At 42.3% G+C, this 19,209-nt stretch overlaps 1 protein-coding gene across 3 annotated transcripts in view; it reads left to right on the top strand.

Annotated features, from left to right (window-relative positions):
• Positions 1 to 19,209, top strand: part of LOC138740606 (CRACD-like protein) — a 78,650-nt gene that overhangs the window by 37,054 nt on the left and 22,387 nt on the right. For 2 of the 3 annotated variants that reach the window (XM_069893486.1, XM_069893485.1), the window contains exons 3-7: positions 8,125 to 8,287; positions 9,889 to 10,021; positions 14,643 to 14,801; positions 17,687 to 17,755; positions 18,561 to 18,752. In XM_069893486.1, coding sequence (XP_069749587.1) covers positions 8,125 to 8,287; positions 9,889 to 10,021; positions 14,643 to 14,801; positions 17,687 to 17,755; positions 18,561 to 18,752 — 716 coding nt within the window. The other variant, XM_069893487.1, reaches the window with a different exon arrangement.

Genomic DNA, 19,209 nt, shown 5'->3' with positions numbered 1-19,209 from the left:
TTTATGTTACTTCCATACCTGGCCTTTGGAGAGTCAACTACACTAGGCCTTTAATCAGTCAAAATAACCAATCAGCTGGAAAAGCTGTTATTCCCCTGTTTTATTGGCCATGTCTTCACTGGCCATCAATCCCTAAGGAGGGCTAATGTGCTCAAGTGTCTGACTCTTCATCTTTCTCTGGTGAAGGCAAGCATCCAGATACAGCCTGAGTTCATTGACCCTATGGAAAATGACAAGCTCAAACAGTGTTTTTGAGTTAGATTATTTTGATGCTTGCAGTTATCACTTAGTACTTCCATGTGTTTTTAACTAAATCTCAGGGTTATTTTTTATCAGTTGATTCCATTTAAAAATATCTGTGACAAAAAAAAAAGCTAAAAAGCCTTAAAAATGGGCTCTTCACTGCTCCGGTGTCTCTGCCTTTGGGATACCTTGTTGGGGACTAGCTGTGTGTAGAAAGTCAATACCCCATCTCTGGAGAAAGTGAAGGAAGAGGGATTGTGTATCATGCCTGTTGAGCCTGGATAGCAAACTTTGTGGTGCAAAATCTGGGCAAATCTCAACAAGTTTTATGCAGTTGGTGCATCACTGCCAAAAGGGTTACATGTCTAACAAGAAACTAACCCATATGTGTATCTGAGTTCCGATCATGACTGCATACCAAAGGGTTTTTATAGGGTGTTGACAAGTAACCCATTGGCAGCAGATCTGTACATAAAGCTGTGTCAATGTCCACAAATTTTCCAGCATGAATCACACCAACTGGCTTGTTACCAGTGAATAAGAGCATGAAAGATTTCTGAAGTATGTCACACCCTTGAAAAAAATCTCTCAGTTAATTAATTCAACAAGGTAATTGATGATATTTGTGTGCACAAACTGGAGAGGTATGTATCAGGACACGGATGATGGATGCTCCATTGTGTGTGCACCTCCAGCACGGGTGAGCTCTTTCAGACTAATTCAGATTATTAAAGCGATCTGAGAAAATAGAGCGAAAATGTAGGGCAGGCGTGGTTAGCGTAGCAGTTAGCTCAATGCCGTTACAGCGCCAGCGATCAGGATTGGGGCTTGAATTCTGCACTGTCTGCGTGAGTTTTTCCCAGGGGCTCCGGTTTACTATCACTGTTCGAAACGTACTGGGGGTGTAGGTTATTTGGGTGTAAAATGGGTGGCACAGACTCGTGGACAGAAATGCTGTATGTCAAAATTTAAGAATGTAAATTTGCTCAGGTGGAGTTTCTTGGTCAACAGGGCTTAACTTTAACATTAGAGCCAGTGTTGATGCCAGGAAGCACTTCCTCAAACAAGGCAGAGGAATCTACTCAACATTCGATTGAGATTGTAGTCAGTTGAACATTTCCTGCCTAAGTTTCTGAAAGATTGTAGAAGGAGTTAAGATTCAAATCAGTCAAGATTCAACTGAATAACTGATTGATTCAAGGGGTTGAATGGCCCCTTGCTATTCCTGTTATAATCTTGTCGGGAAGCATTGGGTTATAGCCAATTGCCTAAAGATAGCCTTGATTCCGATCAGTGAAAGGGTGGCTTTCAAAAATGTGCTTTATTACGGGAATCAATGAATTCTGCTGAATATCTCACAGTTTACAATCCTGAAGCTTGCCGCTGAGCCAGAGGAGGATGAAGTGGTGTTGAGGAGAGGGATTTATTCTTCAGCTCACACCATGTCAGCCACATGACAGCCAAGTACAAAGAAAATCTCCCTTCAGCCTGCCCAAAGTTGCCAGCTATTGGAATTCTCCAAAATCTGTTTCTGCTTACTTCAAAATCCGGATGGTTCAGCATAAACTCATTGAATGTAAGCATGCTGCTGACCTGAGTGACGACTGAATGGATCTCTTGCCAAAAACTGTGCATATTAATGACACATTTTGTAATAGAGTCGCAGCTTTATGAGAGTTTCGAAGTCTGCCTTTCCTGTAATTGTCTTTGCCACTTTTCCCTTCTCCATAAACAATGCCGTGAAGCAAGGCTACGCTCTCGCACCAACCCTCTTTACAATCTTCTTCAACATGATGCTGAAACAAGCCATGAAAGACCTCAACAATGAAGATGCTGTTTACATCCAGTACCGCACAGACGGCAGTCTCTTCAATTTGAGGCGCCTGCATGCTCACACCAAGACTCAAGAGCAACTTGTCTGTGAACTACTCTTTGCAGACGATGCTGCTTTAGTTGCCCATTCAGAGCCAGCTCTTCAGCGCTTGACGTCCTGTTTTGCGGAAACTGCCAAAATGTTTTGCCTGGAAGTCAGCCTGAAGAAAACTGAGGTCCTCCATCAACCAGCTCCCCACCATGACTACCAGCCCCTCCACATCTCCATCGGCCACACAAAACTCAAAACGGTCAACCAGTTTACCTATCTCAGCTGCACCATTTCATCGGATGCAAGGATCGACAACGAGATAGACAACAGACTCGCCAAGGCAAATAGCGCCTTTGGAAGACTACACAAAAGAGTCTGGAAAAACAATCAACTGAAAAACCTCACAAAGATTAGCTTATACAGAGCCGTTGTCATACCCACACTCCTGTCCAGCTCCGAATCATGGGTCCTTTACCGGCATCACCTACGGCTCCTAGAACGCTTCCACCAGCGTTTTCTCCGCTCCAACCTCAACATTCATTGGAGCGATTTCAGCTCCAACATCGAAGTACTCGAGATGGCAGAGGCCGACAGCATCGAATCCACACTGCTGAAGATCCAACTGCGCTGGGTAGGTCACGTCTCCAGAATGGAGGACCATCGCCTTCCCAAGTTCGTGTTATATGGCGAGCTCTCCACTGGCCACCGTGACAGAGGTGCACCAAAGAAGAGGTACAAGGACTGCCTAAAGAAAGTTCTTGGTGCCTGCCACATTGACCACCGCCAGTGGGCTGATATCGCCTCAAACCATGCATCTTGGCGCCTCACAGTTCGGCGGGCAGCAACCTCCTTAGAAGAAGACCGCAGAGCACACCTCACTGTCAAAAGACAAAGGAAGAAAAACCCAACACCCAACCCCAACCAACCAATTTTCCCTTGCAACCGCTGCAACCGTGTCTGCCTGTCCCGCATTGGACTTGTCAGCCACAAACAAGCCTTCAGCTGACGTGGCCATTACCCCTGCATAAATCTTCGTCCGCGAAGCCAAGCCAAAGAGAAAAAGCCTATTAGAACAAGACGTTTCTGCAAATTAACATGAAGTTTTGGTAGGCAACATCTCGTGCATGAAGAGAAACAAATAAACTGAGGAATACAATGATTGTCTTCATATTGTGTACCAAATACAATAATGGAAGCTGTGGAAACTCACTATCAGCCTTTTGCAGGAGCCTTTCTCTTTTCCAAAGGAATCACATTGTGCTTCTATGTACCATTAGGAATTGCTTCCAGATGCCAACGGAACATCAATTCACTTTTCAACTTTGGATCTCAAGGCGCAGATTGAATTGCCAAACAAAGTGTTTCAAGGCTGAAGTTAAATCAATGAGGAAAATACCACAAAGGGAAATTGTAGAGCGTACAAATGGTGTAAAAATGACAGCCTTTAACATAGAAGGCAGCCGCTCAGTGCAGCAATGTTTATCTGTCTGGCTGTATGGAACTAGGGGACCTCACCTCAAGGTTCAGGGATGTAGATTTAGGATGGCGATGAAGAGGAACTGCAACTCGCCAAGAGTAGTGAATCCGTGGAGTTAACTTCCCAAGGAAGCAGTTGAGGCTGCCTCAATAGTACTTTAAAGACACAGATAAACATTTGCATACTGGGGAATGAAAGGTTGCAGGGGAAAGGTGATAAGTGGAGCTGTCTAAGGCCATATCAGCCATGATCATATTAAATGGTAGAGCAGCCATGATCAGCTGGATGGCCAACTCCTGCTCCTATTTCTTGAGGAGATGTGGAGGAATTTCTTTCATAAGAGGGTGGTCAGTCTGTGGAATTTGTTGCCACAGGCAGTGATGGAGACCAAGTCATTGGGTGTATTTAAAGGAGAGATTGATAGGTTCTTAATTAGCCAGGGCATCAAAGGTTATGGGGAGAAGGCCATGGAGTGGGGCTGAGTGGGAAAAGGGATCAGCTTATGATTGGATGGTGGGGCAGACTCGATGGGCTGAATCACCTATTTCTGCTCCTTTATCTCATGATTCTTTATTTCAGTACTGTCAGTGGTTATTGTTAATATTGCCTGCATGGACATCAACAGAATTAAAATTGCTTTATTGCTTCTTAGATCTAAACCTGTCAAAATGTGATGTATCTTTTAGTAATTGAAGCACTTGGCTGTTCACACCAGGGAAACTTAAACCAAATGACATCCATTGCAGTCCAACTGATCTAGTCTCATTGGCATCCTTCAGATTCACTTTTGTCACCTTGGGTTTTACTGCAGCTCTCTGACAATGGACTGCACTTAGAGAACTCCCTTGTAATGGGTGGGTGAAATTCTCCAGCATGATGTCTCCACCGACTCAACATTTTTATATGGGAATTGCAACGGTGGGTTTTGTGTGTTCAATAGATTTGACTGAATTGGTTCATTTACCATTCTGCATACACACCTGTTGCATATTACAGGGAAAGATTAAGGAGACTGGGACTTTATTAATTGGAACGTAGACAATTGAGAGGAGACTTGATAGAGGTATTTAAAATTATGAAAGAAATATATAGACTAGACATAAACAGACTCTTTCCCCTGAGGGCAGGGGAGGTTGGAACAAAAGGCCATGAGTTAAGGGTAAGGGGTCAAAACTTTAGGAGAAATATTAGAGGTGGTTTCTTCACTCAGTGAGTGGTGGCAGAATGGAATGAGCTTCCGAATTAGATAGTTGCGGCAGGGTCCCTTCTGTCATTTAAGAAAAGGTTGGATGTGTACATGGAGGTGAGGGGGTTGGAGGGTTATTGGCAGAGAGCGGGAGGTTTGAGCTAATGGAGCTGTTCTAGTGAACCGGTGCGGACTCAAAAGTCCAACATGGCCTGTTTCCGCTCCGTAAATGGTTATATGGTTATAAGGTGCAATCTAAAAAGGCATCAAATTTGCCATGCAAGAATAAGTTATTCAATGACATAACACACTCTCTAATTGTCTCCCTCAGCTGTGCGTAAACTGACCACCACTTTTCTGGAATGATATCAGTTTATGAAGATTTTTCATAAAGCAGCACAGACCATCAGGAAAGATCCCACGAGCGTGGGTTCCTCCCTCTAAATGCTGAGCTGTACTAAATCTCGCTTTATTTCTGCTGGAATAGTCTGCAGTGGTATTGATTCTGAGAATCTAATCCCTGGTGCCAAGCCTTTAAATTCCATTCTTAAACAACTCTACCTTTCATTTCTACTGTATAAACACTCCCTTAAACCAACTGCTTTGAACAAGCTTCTCGTCACCTGACTAAATATCTGGTGTGGATCCGATGTAATCTGTTAACACGTCTGTGGAGATCTTGAGGACATTCTTCTCTGACTGAATGTTCTGCACAAATAGAAGTCACTATAAATCATGTCTTAGTTCCTCCATATTATGGGAATCTAAATATGCATAATTAAATCGTGTTGGTGGATGTTCTCTCTGTGTCAACTCACTTGACTTAAAAAAGCTTGGAATGTTGTCAGGTAATTCTGAGAAATCCCAAACAAATCATTTATGATTAATCCAGCACAGAAAGTTCCTGGCTTTGATCTTTCATCAACAGGGCACAAACCACAAGAGAAGTGAAGGAGTGAAAAATTAAACCACTCCTGAACAGATATTGGAATATTTAAAACTTGATTCCCGATCACAGATTTTTAAAAAGGCCTGTAGTACAACTATTCCAGATAATATTCATGGCTTCAACTCACTGAGTGTAAAGTTGCAATTGTACATAATATCTATCTTGTGGAGGAGGTGTGGAGGGGGCAGTGTGGAAAGAACTTTTTAAAATAATCTGGTGTCTAATAATCAGATGCATAGCTGCTAAGAGGAAATTGGGTTTTACAAGTTTATTCCTTTTTGATTATTTCCCTAGTAACATTGAAATATTTTAAAAAGTTTAACATTGGCTATTTGACCCAAATTATCACTGCCATTTGAAGGAACCAACAACCACAATCCCATCTTCCAGCTCAGTATGTAAATCTGTGGGGGGGTTAGGGGGAAATACTCCACGTTGACACACGGAATGATATCAGTTTATGAAGATTTTTCATAAAGCAGCACAGACCATCAGGAAAGATGCCACAAGTGTGGGTTCCTCCCTCTAAATGCTGAGCAGCCTCTTACATCAGTGCTCCATGCAATCTCCCATTTCCACAATGCCTCCCCTCCCCCAGTCACCTCCGCCATTGGAAAGCAGATGTGTGAATCGGGCTTTCATTTTCTTTGCAACTATCTTTATCATCACATTGACACTTGCCCAGAATTGCAGGAAACATTGAATTTGTAAGTTCTACCCTAGAGAGCCTGTCAGAAAAAAAAGCGATCTGGAAATTAGCAGGGGGGTTTTCTTTTAATTTCATTAAGATCATGTCTGAAGAATGATGGCCATACATTGAAAATTTGTTTCTGCTCACCTATCTCTATCTTCTGTGCCATTGCTCAATAAATGTCAGAGTGGATTGCTGCTTGTCCGACTTGAAACTGACACCGTATTGGCACCTTTCTTTATAAGAATGGCCAGTCCAAAAAAAAACCATTTAGGTCAACAACAGCCAAACCATAATCCCAGGGTGTAGCCATGGGTGCAGGTATGGGGCTCAGCTGTCCCTGCCTTTTTTTTGGATCTATGGAGCAGTCCCTGGTCCAATGCTACTCAGGTGCCATTCTTCCTCTGCCACATAAGGCGATATGGTTAGCATTGTGGTTATTACAGCCATAGCAGCACCAGTGACCCGAGTTCAAATCCAGTGCTGTCTGTAAGAAGACTGTACGTTCTCCCCATGTCTGCATGGGTTGCCTCTGGGTGTTCCAGTTTCCTCCCACCCTCAAAAACAATAGGAGTTTGTAGGCTAACTGGAGTATCTGGGTGGCATGGGTTCATGGGCCAGAAAGACCTAAGTTCAAATTTAATTTAACATTGATGACTGCATTGGTGCTACCTCTTGGCCACATGCAAAACTTGAAAATTTCATTAACTATTCCAGCATCTGCAATTTTTGTTTCTTTTCACAATATCTGTCTTACACTGAAACAAGTTTACAATTTATCCTGGTGTAAGAAAAGCAGAATTCATGTTTTTCAACATTCATTAATGGTATGGTATGCTCAATGGTAGCACAGCTGGTTATTATCCACCGGAGATATCCTTGAGAAAGGTCATATATCTATCCTTGCAGTTTCAGGAGGCCATTTGAGTCCTAAAACTAGAGGGCATATTTTGGAGGCAAGAGGTAAATATTTGAAAGGGATTTGAGGGATGCCCTCATTGGTGGAGGTGTGGGATCCAGAAGTAACACCTGGGTGCAAACAAAATGTGGTGGGACACTATGTTTTAGGTAGTGCGTGATGTGGGACTGGGTGTACTGTAGGACGAGGAGGGGAAGCAGGTTTGATAGACGGCTCTGTATACGCTAATCTTTGTGAGGTTTTTCAGTTGGTTGTTTTTCCAGTCTCTTTTGTGTAGTCTTCCAAAGGCGCTATTTGTCTTGGCGAGTCTGTTGTCTATCTCGTTGTCGAGATAGGCTTTTGAAAAAGAGGAAAGTCATAGGTAGAAGGAGTCTGTGGTGATACACCACTAGCCTACTGCAGGGGCCAATCTCTGTACCTGCAGGAAGACCACCAGAGGACAGACTACACCTGGCCGGCTGTCAATCACCCGACCTGAATAGACCCCTCGGGGGCTAACTCCACCCAGCCGGCTGTCAATCACCCGACCAGGATATAGTCCTAAGCTGGCCTCTCCCGAGCCAGTCACTCAGGGGCCCCTATCACAGCCACTACTGTAGCAGAGACTTTTAGCCAAATAAAGCCTGTTGTACAGTCTTTGAGTTTGTGTCTGTTTACTGCTGCTGCAGTACATCACAGAATCTTGTTGGATCCAGTGTGGGGTCAGTTGGATACATCTCTGCTCCATGTTCTTTGCTTTTGCTGTTACTGTGGCCCACTTACCTTGTGACCACTGGAGTTACATTTCTTCTTCAGGTAAGAAGAAATCAAAGTTTAAAGCTTTCAAAAACTTCTTTGCCAAGAAGAAGGGGAAGGTTACAGCAGCATCCAGAGGAGAAAATGCCCTGAAACCAAGCCAGTCGAGCACTGATGTCAGCACTGCCGAACCTTCTGAAGTGTATCCTGATGCTGAGGTGGGGTAAGTATCATCAGGAACCCAGCCACTGGAGCATAGAGATGCACTGGGGTTAAACAACACACTCACTGTGTTGACGTGAATGTGTGGAAGAGGGATATACAGCATGCAGGTCCTGCTTCCGACTGATGTAAAGTGTAACGGAGAAAGTTCAAACCTTTCGACCCTCCCAGCCTTTTATGAATTTCTCGATGTAGAACCCTCATGATCTCGATCCTCCACCATCTCTGGACTATGATCAGAGCCAGTTTCTCTTGTCTGCCCGCAACTGTACTCTTTTGAATGTGATCTATTGAATTGAATCTTTTCTGCAACTCCTCTTGAGTGCAGTGTCCAAAATTGGTTTGGCACAAATTTGTCCTGTCCCTTTCTTTCAAAATCCCATGTACTTGTTTCAGCTGATGTCTCATTTTCAAAGATTTATGCACATGAACCCAGGTCTCTATGTTGTTGCAAACCCTTTCAAATTGCACTTCCAGCAATAGAATTTAATTGAACCATATTGATTTAAGAAATACTTATATAAGCCACCAAATGAAGAAGAAGCAATGCTGTGCACATAAAATATTCTGCTTTTTATGTGACCACTCAACATGACCAATGAAATGTAACTTATGTTGAGATATACCAGATCAATATACTGTAGTATCTTCTATTTCATACTGATGGATGATTTTACAGATCATTGCAAATAGTTATCTGTCCTAATTTTATTGATTGATAGTATGTATTATAGAAAGCCTTGAGAGTACTGAGACACATTTCATTTTTAACTGTGACTAAAGTAAAGCAATATAAAAGCTGCAAATTTGAAATCAGAACAGGAGAAATGCTCCGTAAATCAGGCAGTGTCTGGGAAGCAAGATGGACGGAGTGTACTCTTCAGGTTGGTGACCTTTGATTAGATCAGGTAAACCTTTTCCTTTTTCTAACCATTTCCTAACTTTGCATTTTAGTGGTCACTGATGCATTGACCCTTTCTGATTCAACAGCTTTCCTGATGGGGGAATGGTTGTGTACAGGAATTGCATATCAGTGATGATGATGAGGTAGGGGCTGGAGAATTAGAAGCTTTTAAAAAGGTGGAGAGCGCGCGAAATGTCACGAATGAAGATGGGAAGGGGACTAGATGTTGGGGGGGGGTGGGGTGGTGGGGAGGAAACAAGATAGTGTTGAAGTGCAAGGGGATGAGTTTGGTGGGGCAGGAGCAGCAGGAACAATGAAATACCAGGGCAGTCCTGCTGGTGAATCTTGAAGAAGGACCTCCACTTGAAACTGGCCATTTCTCTCCATGGATGCTGCCTGACCCATTGAGCTTCTCCTTGTTTTAGATGCCATTGCCTGGTCCATTATTTAACACACAAATTATATAATTTAGCAGAGAGGGCAACAACCTTGTATCAAGAGGAGTGTCAGATGTAGGAGCTATGATTCATCCAATGAAGCAAATGGTAGATGCTGACTTTAGATATGATGTAGAAATGTTAAATTTACTGCCTTTTAGAAATAAGGCCTATTTTTTGATGTTGTGAAAAATGAAGCAATTAAGGAAAAAATAACCTCAGAATTTAAAATATTACATCCATTAATATTTATTATTACAGCTCCCAGGGTAACATTGGAAACCGATCTTTTTCACATGACAGTATTTTCATTCCTGAATTATCCATCTCCGAGGCAGTGCCAGTCAGAGGGTTATCCCAAGAAAACGTGGCTGGCAAGGTGAAGGCTTTGCAGGTGAGTAGATGCCTGCGGTGTACATGCTAAATAGCAGGAGAAAGCTGCATGGTCTATCGCTTCTGCTGCACTTTAAAAATGACTACCTCATCCTGGAAAATTTTAAATTTAGATTTGTAGAACAGTACCAGGCCCTTTTGGCCCATAAGCCTGAGCTCCCAAATTCCCCAATTTAACTACAATCCCTATACATTTTGGAGGATGGGGGGGAAAATAGAAGCACCCGGAGGAAACCCATGCCGACATGGGGAGAATCTGCAAACTCCTTACCGAAAAGGTCGAATTCAAGGTCAGGTTGTTGGCACTGTAATAACATTGTGCTAACCGCTATGTAAACCATGCTGCAGAAATCCAGGATCAATCAGGGTAAAACAAATAGGTTTACAAGTGGATGCACAGAACCCGTTCAAGACGGACAACAATGAAAGATCAGCCATGGACTATGAGGGACAGAGAGGAATTCAAAAACCTTTCAACCCTCTGCATGAGACAGCACATTACCTTGTTCATCTCAGATCCAGGGGAACAGATGGAGCTTGTTTTTCCTGGAGTGTGTGAAGCAGAGAGTTGCCCTGATAGAAATGTCTGAAACACAAAGTCTGCAGATGCTATGACTGTAGTAAAATTATAGAAATGTGGGGAACTCAGCCAGTCTCGTAATATCCATAGGAATTAAAGATATCTTGAGGAAAGGCACAGGTCCAAAATGTCAGTAATATATCTTTACTCCCTGATAGAAATGTAAGACCATGAATAAAGTAGATATCCCATGCTGTACATTTCACAGATTCTACACAAATTGGTGCTTTATAACCAGTCCATCTCAGTGCAGAGATTCAGTCTTGTGCAGAGTTACCATTAATAGCAATGAAAGGTAAATTTTGAACAAAGAGTACAATTGATAGAAAAGCAAAACTATCAACTATGGTTCATTTGATAGCCTCTGTCCTCCAGCTCATCATAATACTGCAAGACCACCAAAGATCTGTCTGCATTACTTTTCTTCTTTGGCTTGGCTTCGCGGACGAAGATTTATGGAGGGGTAATGTCCACGTCAGCTGCAGGCTCGTTTGTGGCTGACAAGTCCGATGCGGGACAGGCAGACACGGTTGCAAGGGAAAATTGGTTGGTTGGGGTTGGGTTTTTCCTCCTTTGTCTTTTATCAGTGAGGTGAGCTCTGCGGTCTTCTTCAAAGGAGGTTGCTGCCCGCCGAACTGTGAGGCGCCAAGATGCACGGTTTAGGCGATATCAGCCCACTGACGGTGGTCAATGTGGCAGGCATCAAGAGCTTTCTTTAGGCAGTCCTTGTACCTCTTCTTTGGTGCACCTCTGTCTCGGTGGCCAGTGGAGAGCTCGCCATATAGCACTATCTTGGAAAGGCGATGGTCCTCCATTCTGGAGACGTGACCTAACCAGCGCAGTTTCATCTTCAGCAGTGTGGATTCGATGCTGTCGGCCTCTGCCATCTAGAGTACTTCGATGTTGGAGATGAAGTCGCTCCAATGAATGTTGAGGATGGAGCGGAGACAACGCTGGTGGAAGCGTTCTAGGAGCCGTAGGTGATGCCGGTAAAGGACCCATGATTCGGAGCCGAACAGGAGTGTGGGTATGACAACGGCTCTGTATACGCTAATCTTTGTGAGACACTACACAGCTGGCTATCTGTGAATATCTGTATACTCCAGAGTCTCACTCCAGAGCATATTATCCAGACTGACCCCTCTATTACAGAACGAAGAGAGGGCAACACTCTCAGGGTGGTCATCTTCCATAAACTGTGTTGAATGAATCAAGGTTCTGTCCACTTGCTTAGATGAATGCAAAAGATCTTTTGCTGTCAGTTTTTATTTGGTTATTATCACGTTGGTATTTCTGGGAGTATGCACTGGGTTACCTCCTTATGACATTTCCCTTATTATTCCATCAGCTGGAAAGAGATTACAGAAAACTATAAAAAGGTTCAGAAGACCTTTTCTTGAGCCAGCACATTGAATCAACCATGAAGAACGCACATTAATGACTCCACTCTGCAAGGGTCTGAGGAGATTTGACATGTCATCAGATATTCTATCGAACTTCTACAGATACACTGCCTGGTTTGGGAATTCGATTGTCCAGGAAAACAGAAGCCTGCAGAAAGTAGCAAACATAGATCCATCACAGGCGCATTGCAGACATTTATGTTAGGCACTGCCTCAAGAAATGGGCCAGCATCGTAAAGGACCCCAAGGTAGCAGTGAGAAGAGGTTGTGACCTGGGTGGTGGGGATTCATTGTGATCAGGCAGTAGGTACAGAAGCTTAACGTGTCCTGCACTGCTCAGTTCAGAAATTTTTCTTTTCCAACTCCTGTCATTCTCGTGAACATCCCCTGCACCACTCTAATCATCCTACTTCAAGACAGCCGAAGATCTGTCCACACTACTGACGCACTACACAAGTGGCCATCTGGCCACCTACTTTATAGTTACATTGCTGTTGATGTCACCTGGGAAGCTACATTAAGAATTTCATTGTATCTGTACATAGTAAACTCTTCATTCATTAATTCACATAGATATTGCAGGTTTACCAATGTATCTGTGGAAGTTAAGGGATGTTAGTGACATGCCAAGTTTCCTCAGAGTTCTGGTTAGTCTAGGTGTGATTAGACTGGGGTGGGTAGGGGGGGGGGGGGGGTTGTGATTACACCAGGGGATATGATCAAATTAAGCGTAGCCATTGAATCTGCATGAGTTGTCCAGGACAAGTCACTGGTGATGTTTACCCCTGGGAACTTAAAGCTGTCTACTATCTTCACCCCACACTGTCGATGCTGGCTGGGGAGTGAGCTCCATCCATAAAAGGTAGCTCTGACATAAATTGGACACAAAAAAAATCTACTACACACTTTGATAGGAGATATGGTCTAAGAGCAACACAGCAGTGCCAATAATCTGGTTTCAAATGTAAGGAGTTTTCACATTCTCCCAGTGACCTTCGAGAGTTTGCCCCAGGTACTCTGGTTTATGCCCATCTTCAAAAAAAAATACAGGTTGGTAGGTTAGTTAGGGGGCATGGGTTTCATAGGCTAGTATCAGCTTCTACCTTGAGTAAATAAAGGAGAATAAAAACATACTGTGGGTCCTCATTTTTAGCCCTTAGTCCTTGCATTAACTGAGTCAATGAATGGCCTCTGATAAACAACATCAAACCTTCTCATCATGCCTTGTTGATGGTCCACCCAATCACATCATTGTGGTTCCAAAGGAATTCTGGTGCAGAAGAATTACAAAAACAATCTTAAATAGTTTCCTTATGTTTTCCTTCTAACCACAAACTGAATTAGTCAGTCTGTGTTTAGACTTCATGAAACAGATCTATCCTGAGAAGTTCTTGGGCCATTGAACATTACACCAAGGATGAAACCACTGTATTTATTGTGTTTGTTTCTGAAATGTCAACTCCTCCCTCAATCCAGGAATATTAGGCTGCTTGTGATAAATAAGTCAGTGTAAAATGTAGACGGAGATCTTGGCCCTCTTAATTAAAGCAAAACACAGAAATGCTAGAGGAACTCAGCCAGTCTTGCAATACCTATAGGAGGTACAGATATATTACCAATGTTTCAGGCCTGAACCTAAAATGTCAGTAATATATCAGGAGGTCTATTGAACGCTGCAATGTTGAGTTCCTCCAGCATTTCTTTTTTTTTTAAACTACAATCAGTTTCTGCAGACTTTTGTGTTTCATTCCTTTTATTTGAGGAGATCCCACTAAACACAACACTTGTAACAAAGAAAAATATGGCAGATTCTTAACAGAATGTAATCAAATGAAATCTGCCCCTTCATCAAACAATGAAACAATAAGGAAGGTGTTCAAAACATTAAATCAAAGATAGAAATGGGATTAGCTCTGCTGGGATGAATGGCCTTTTCCTACGAGATAAATTATTAGTAAAAGAAGATGAGGCATGGAGTTTGAGCTCAGAAACAGGACCTTCAGCGCAGATTGTCCATTTGCCTAGATTTGCCTAATATCCCAAAAAGCCTTCCCTAGCCATGTACCCACCCAAAGGTTACAGTTGCACTCCCTCTATCATTTCCTCTGGCAGCTTGGTCCATCTACCCACCACTCACAGTGGAAAATATGACCCTCAGATTCATTTTCAATCTTTCCCCTCTCATCTAAATTTATGCCCTCAAGTTTTTGATTTGATTAGCCTGGGAAAAGGACAATGTCACCTAATCCGTGCCCCCATGATTTTATAAGTCTCTATAAAGTCTTCCTTCAGCCTTCTAGTAAATGCTGGAGGAGCTCATCTGGTCTTGCAGCATTCATCGGCTCCTACACCAGGAAGAAAAGTCCCTTCCTATCCAGCTTCACCTTATAATTCAAACACTCTGGTTCTGCTAACATCCTCACCGAGCTGACAGTTTACATCCATGAGCAATAGTCTGTGGATGAAATTTAGCTGCTTATCTCTTTATGTCCATGAAGTCTGTATGGGCTTGTAAAAATTGAATCTTGGGGGAGAAAAAAAAAGATACAGAAAATGTACTCTCTCCAAAATTCTGTGGAATTAAAGTCTGAAAAGTTGAATTCAATTAATCTCACTGATAAGTCATTGCCCTCTCTCAGCTACAACTGGAACAGAACATTCGACTGGCTTCTCCAGGTGTGTTGATTTCTTCCAAAAAGGCTGAGGATGCAGGAACTATGTCCGAGGATGATGGATTGCCCAGGAGTCCTCCAGAAATATTGTCTCTTCATACAGTTCTGAGGTGTTCAACTCCAAAGGTACATCAGGTCCCTTTATTAATGGAGCAGATGGGTGTGTCTGTCAAGGGGAATTTTAACTATTGGACTTATTAGACAACTAAAATGTTTCTTTTGACCTGACAGTGCAGAAATGGGCAAATCTTTAAAAATATTGTGCAGATATAGCACAATCCAGGCCCTTCAGCCCACAATGATGTGCTGACCTATACAAGTTACTCAACAAACTAAATCTTTTCTACATCACACCCATAACTCTGTTTTTCCTACCAACAATGGGCCAGCCAAAAGTCTTTTCAATGTCTCTATTATAGCAGGTTTCACCACCACCCCTCACAATGCATTCCAGGCACTCAATACTCTCTGTATATAAAACATTCTCTTGCCATCGCCCCTAAACACACCTCCCCTCACATTGTACAGATGTCATCTGGTTTTTGCATGTTCTCCAATCCAGGCAACAACCTGGTAAACCTCCTCTGCACCCCTCTCCATAGATGCCACATCCTTCCTATAATGAAGCAACCAAAATTGAACACAATATTCTAAGTGTGAACTAATTGGTGTTTTATAGAGCTACAAAATTATCTCACAGTTGTTGAACTCCATCCCCAAACTAATGAAGGCCAGCATACCATAAGCCTTCATAGCTACGCAGTCAACCTATGCAGAAAATTTGAGAGATCCATGGATTTGGACCTGGGAATTTTGCACCCGTTCCCAATAAATTATAGGATTTAAGGAACTTTGGAGCAACCTCCACTCCAGAACAGGTAACAAAATCTGTCCTGCCAGGAGCTTCCATCCCAAGCTCTTTTATCACAAAATTCCCAGCACAGATTGAACTCTATTATCTGTGTTCCAGCAACTCCTGTGGTCTGGCATGTTTTGAATCTTTTGCCATTAGTACAAACTCTTTACAGACAGCGCATGATTTAAACCCCGGTCCCGATCGCTGACATTGTAAAGGCTAACCAGGATTTGATTTGTGATATAGTTGATCCTTTTAGCTCAGAAAATGGGTCTGATCGTGGCACCTACTGCACCTTTGACAGCTATTTTCAGTGCATTTTCTATTTTATGGCATTTTCTGTGGTCCGGCAATGGCCAGGTCCCAATGTTGCTGGATTAAAGAGATTCAACCTGTATAGTGAAAGGATTCTTCCATGACCAGACTAACAAATCACCTCTATTATTATATGCAGCTGTGGGAAGAGCACAATTTGCACACAATAGGATCACAATGAAAAAAAAAGATCAATTCTTACCAAGTAAGAGCAGTATGATAGGACAGAAATGCAGTTCATTCAGGAACCTGATGCCTGTTAGTGCATGTTTTCACACACATTAATGACATCATGAAGAAAGCACATCAGCACCTCTACTCCCTCAGGAGTTTGTGGAGATTTGGTGTGACATTGGAAATTCTGGCAAATTTCTACATGTGGGATGTAAAGTGTGCTGACAGGCTCCATCATGGTCTGGTATGGGGGACACAAATACACCTGAGCGTAAAGCCCTGCAAAAGGTAGTGGACACAGCCCAGGACATCACAGGCAAAACCACCCCCCACCATTGAGAATATTGACAAGGAATGCTGACGTCGGAGAGCAGCAGCAATTATCATGCATTCACCCAGAACATGCTCTGTTCATGTTGCTACGATCAGGAAGGTGGTATAGGTGCCATAAGACTCGCACCACCAGGTTCAGGAATGGTTGATACCCCTCCACCATCGGACTACTCAACAACAGGCTCAAACAGAGACTGATTTAAGGACTATTATTTTTTTCACTTTATTAATTTCTTTCTCTATATTGGACAGTCAGTTTGTTTACATTTTTTATTTGTTTACATATCATCTTGAGTACAATTTTTTTGGACTTCCAATAAGTGGTAATTCTGCCTGGCCCTCAGGAAAAATAGAATCTCAGGGTTGTATCTGATGTCATGTATGTACTCTGACAATAAATCTGAACTTCGACTTATTTGACTTTATTTGCCTGCTCTCTGGTGTGAGGAGAGTGTGTCCAGGGTGTAATGGGTCTCTGCCTTTTAGCTGCCTTTTCTAGGCAACAGGAGATGGAGGCGGAGTCCATGGAGGGGGAAGGACATCTTAATTTTGTTCTGAGCTACCTTTTGTAGTTTCTGATTTTGAGCAGCACAGCTGCTGTCCCACACTGCGAAGAACCAGCAAGGTGCACCTGTACAGGTTGTTGAGGGACAGGGGAGGCATTCCCAACTTCCTTAGTCCACTGAGAAATTCGAGGTGTCAGTGCACAATTTTTATCGTTATGTGGATGTGTTTGTCCCAGGTCAGGTCATTGGAGATATTTATACCCAAGGACTTCAATTTATCCACTCTTTCAACTTCAGCGCCATTAACGTAACGATTGTCTCCACCCCTCTCCTGAAGTCAGTGGTCATCTTCTTCATCCTATTAATGTTGAGAGAAAGGCTGTTATCTGGGCGCCATGCCATGAGACTTTCAATCTCTATCCTGTATTCTGGCTTACTCAGTATTTCATGGTTGGATGCTGCCCTCTGAAACCTCCTCACAGGAAGCTTAACCTCAAAGTTTCCCAAGTTTGTTAACTAAAAGGGATTGAAAAAAGAGAAACTGCGTGAGAATGAAATTGTTACTGGATCTGTGCTTTAAACACTGAGCCAAAACCTACCCCAATGCATTTCCACTGATTCAATTGTTTTATTATCATTTAACAGTACAGAACATGTAATCTTACAAAAAACTGACTTCTGTCTGCCGTAAGGCAGACAACTGTGCTTTGCTCAATAAGAAACGTCCCCTATTCGTTAATGGTTGTTGTCAATTGACCCTTCAGACATGCACCATTGACCTTTAACCATTGCCCTTCATTGATCCTCTTCCTGTTTCCATTCCACAGTCTGCTGTCCCTGTTGAACGACACAACTCTTTAAGTTTTGGTGGGACCGAAAGCGAAGATGAAGAACTGGTAAATATTTAACCATTCTCTTTGTAGATAATAGTTAATGGTGGAATCTAAGAGATTCCAAACAATTAAGCCTTGAAACTGCCATTTGTTCAAGCTATATACTACAGTGGATTATTTAACCTTCCTGTCAGTCTCATCTCTTTTGCTAAAATAATCCACATTTAACTCCAGCAACAACTTATTCACCAGTAGTAAAAACAAAAAATGCATGAAACATTCAGAAGCTCAGGCATTGTTTGCATTTATGTTATGATCAAAAACCCTTTATTAGAATCTTTTGACACATTTTTAATCTGTTTCTCTCTCCATGAATGCTACCCGATTCAGGATTCTTTCATTGTCAAGTAATAAAGCAGATGTAATAATACCATCAGCAAAAGTTACCCAGCACCCCTTACAGTCAGGGAAAGAGAACCAAAAGACGAGTGTTTCCAATATTTTCTGGTTTTATTGCAACTACGTGTGATTCATTGGCAGTTAACCAAAATGGGACATCCTAAAGTTGTGCTCGGGGCTATATAAATGCAGGTTTCTTTGTTCTTTGAGTTGCATGGGGATCATGTCATGGAAGTTTCACTCAATTTGTGAAAATTAAACTAATTTAGTCTGGTCAAAAGGATAGAGGGAAGTGTGTCCTTGGTAGTGCAGGAGTCGGAACACAGCCAGGAGACATCTTAAGAAGTGCATCTAATGAATGATTGATGAAGAGGGATGAAATTCTTTCTATGACATTTTGCACAAGTGATCTCCATTAAGCAACCTTTTTGTTTAATAATAATCCAAACTGTTTTTTTTTATTTTACAGATATCCTCGATGCCTTCTTCCAGACCCCTCTCACCACTGGTTCACTTGACAACAAGCTCTGACTCACTTCCTGTTGATTTCAGCTTGCCCGCTAGTTCACTCACCTGCTTGGACAATTCCGCAGCAAAACACAAGATTGCCGTTAACCCTCGTAAACACAAGTTCTTTGCCAAGCAGACAAAGCCAACTATTGTAAGAATGCAGACTCCATTTACAATTGTAAAACAAAAAGAAGAAACAAAGCATGTTGAAACTTATTTGTGATTTGCTCTGTAATGTAATAACTCAAATCCAGCCCTATTAAATGCATTTAAAGAAATGCAAATTAGGTATTGATCTCTAAATTTAACTCCATTTAAATCTTATTTTAACTATAAAACTACAGTTCTAAATGACATGTTGAGAAGTGCACTATAATTAACTAAAAGGATTTGCAGTTTTTTTTTCATCTAAATAGGAGAAAATGTTAAACCTAAAATTAATTGGCACAGACAATATTTTTCAGCATCTATTCCCAACCTGTGATCACATTGTTTTGCTTGGTATGTTTCTGATTTGTGCTGGTGAGTTTAAAGAGGTCGCAGGTCTAAGAAGTGGAATTCACCCTTATTTCAGGAGCTAAACAAATGTTGTTGTTGGCCATAGCATC

Source organism: Narcine bancroftii, chromosome 8 (genome assembly GCF_036971445.1).
Source record: "Narcine bancroftii isolate sNarBan1 chromosome 8, sNarBan1.hap1, whole genome shotgun sequence".
Lineage (NCBI taxonomy): Eukaryota > Metazoa > Chordata > Chondrichthyes > Torpediniformes > Narcinidae > Narcine > Narcine bancroftii.
Note: the sequence above shows the minus strand (reverse complement) of the source record. Positions and strands in the feature narration are given on the sequence as shown.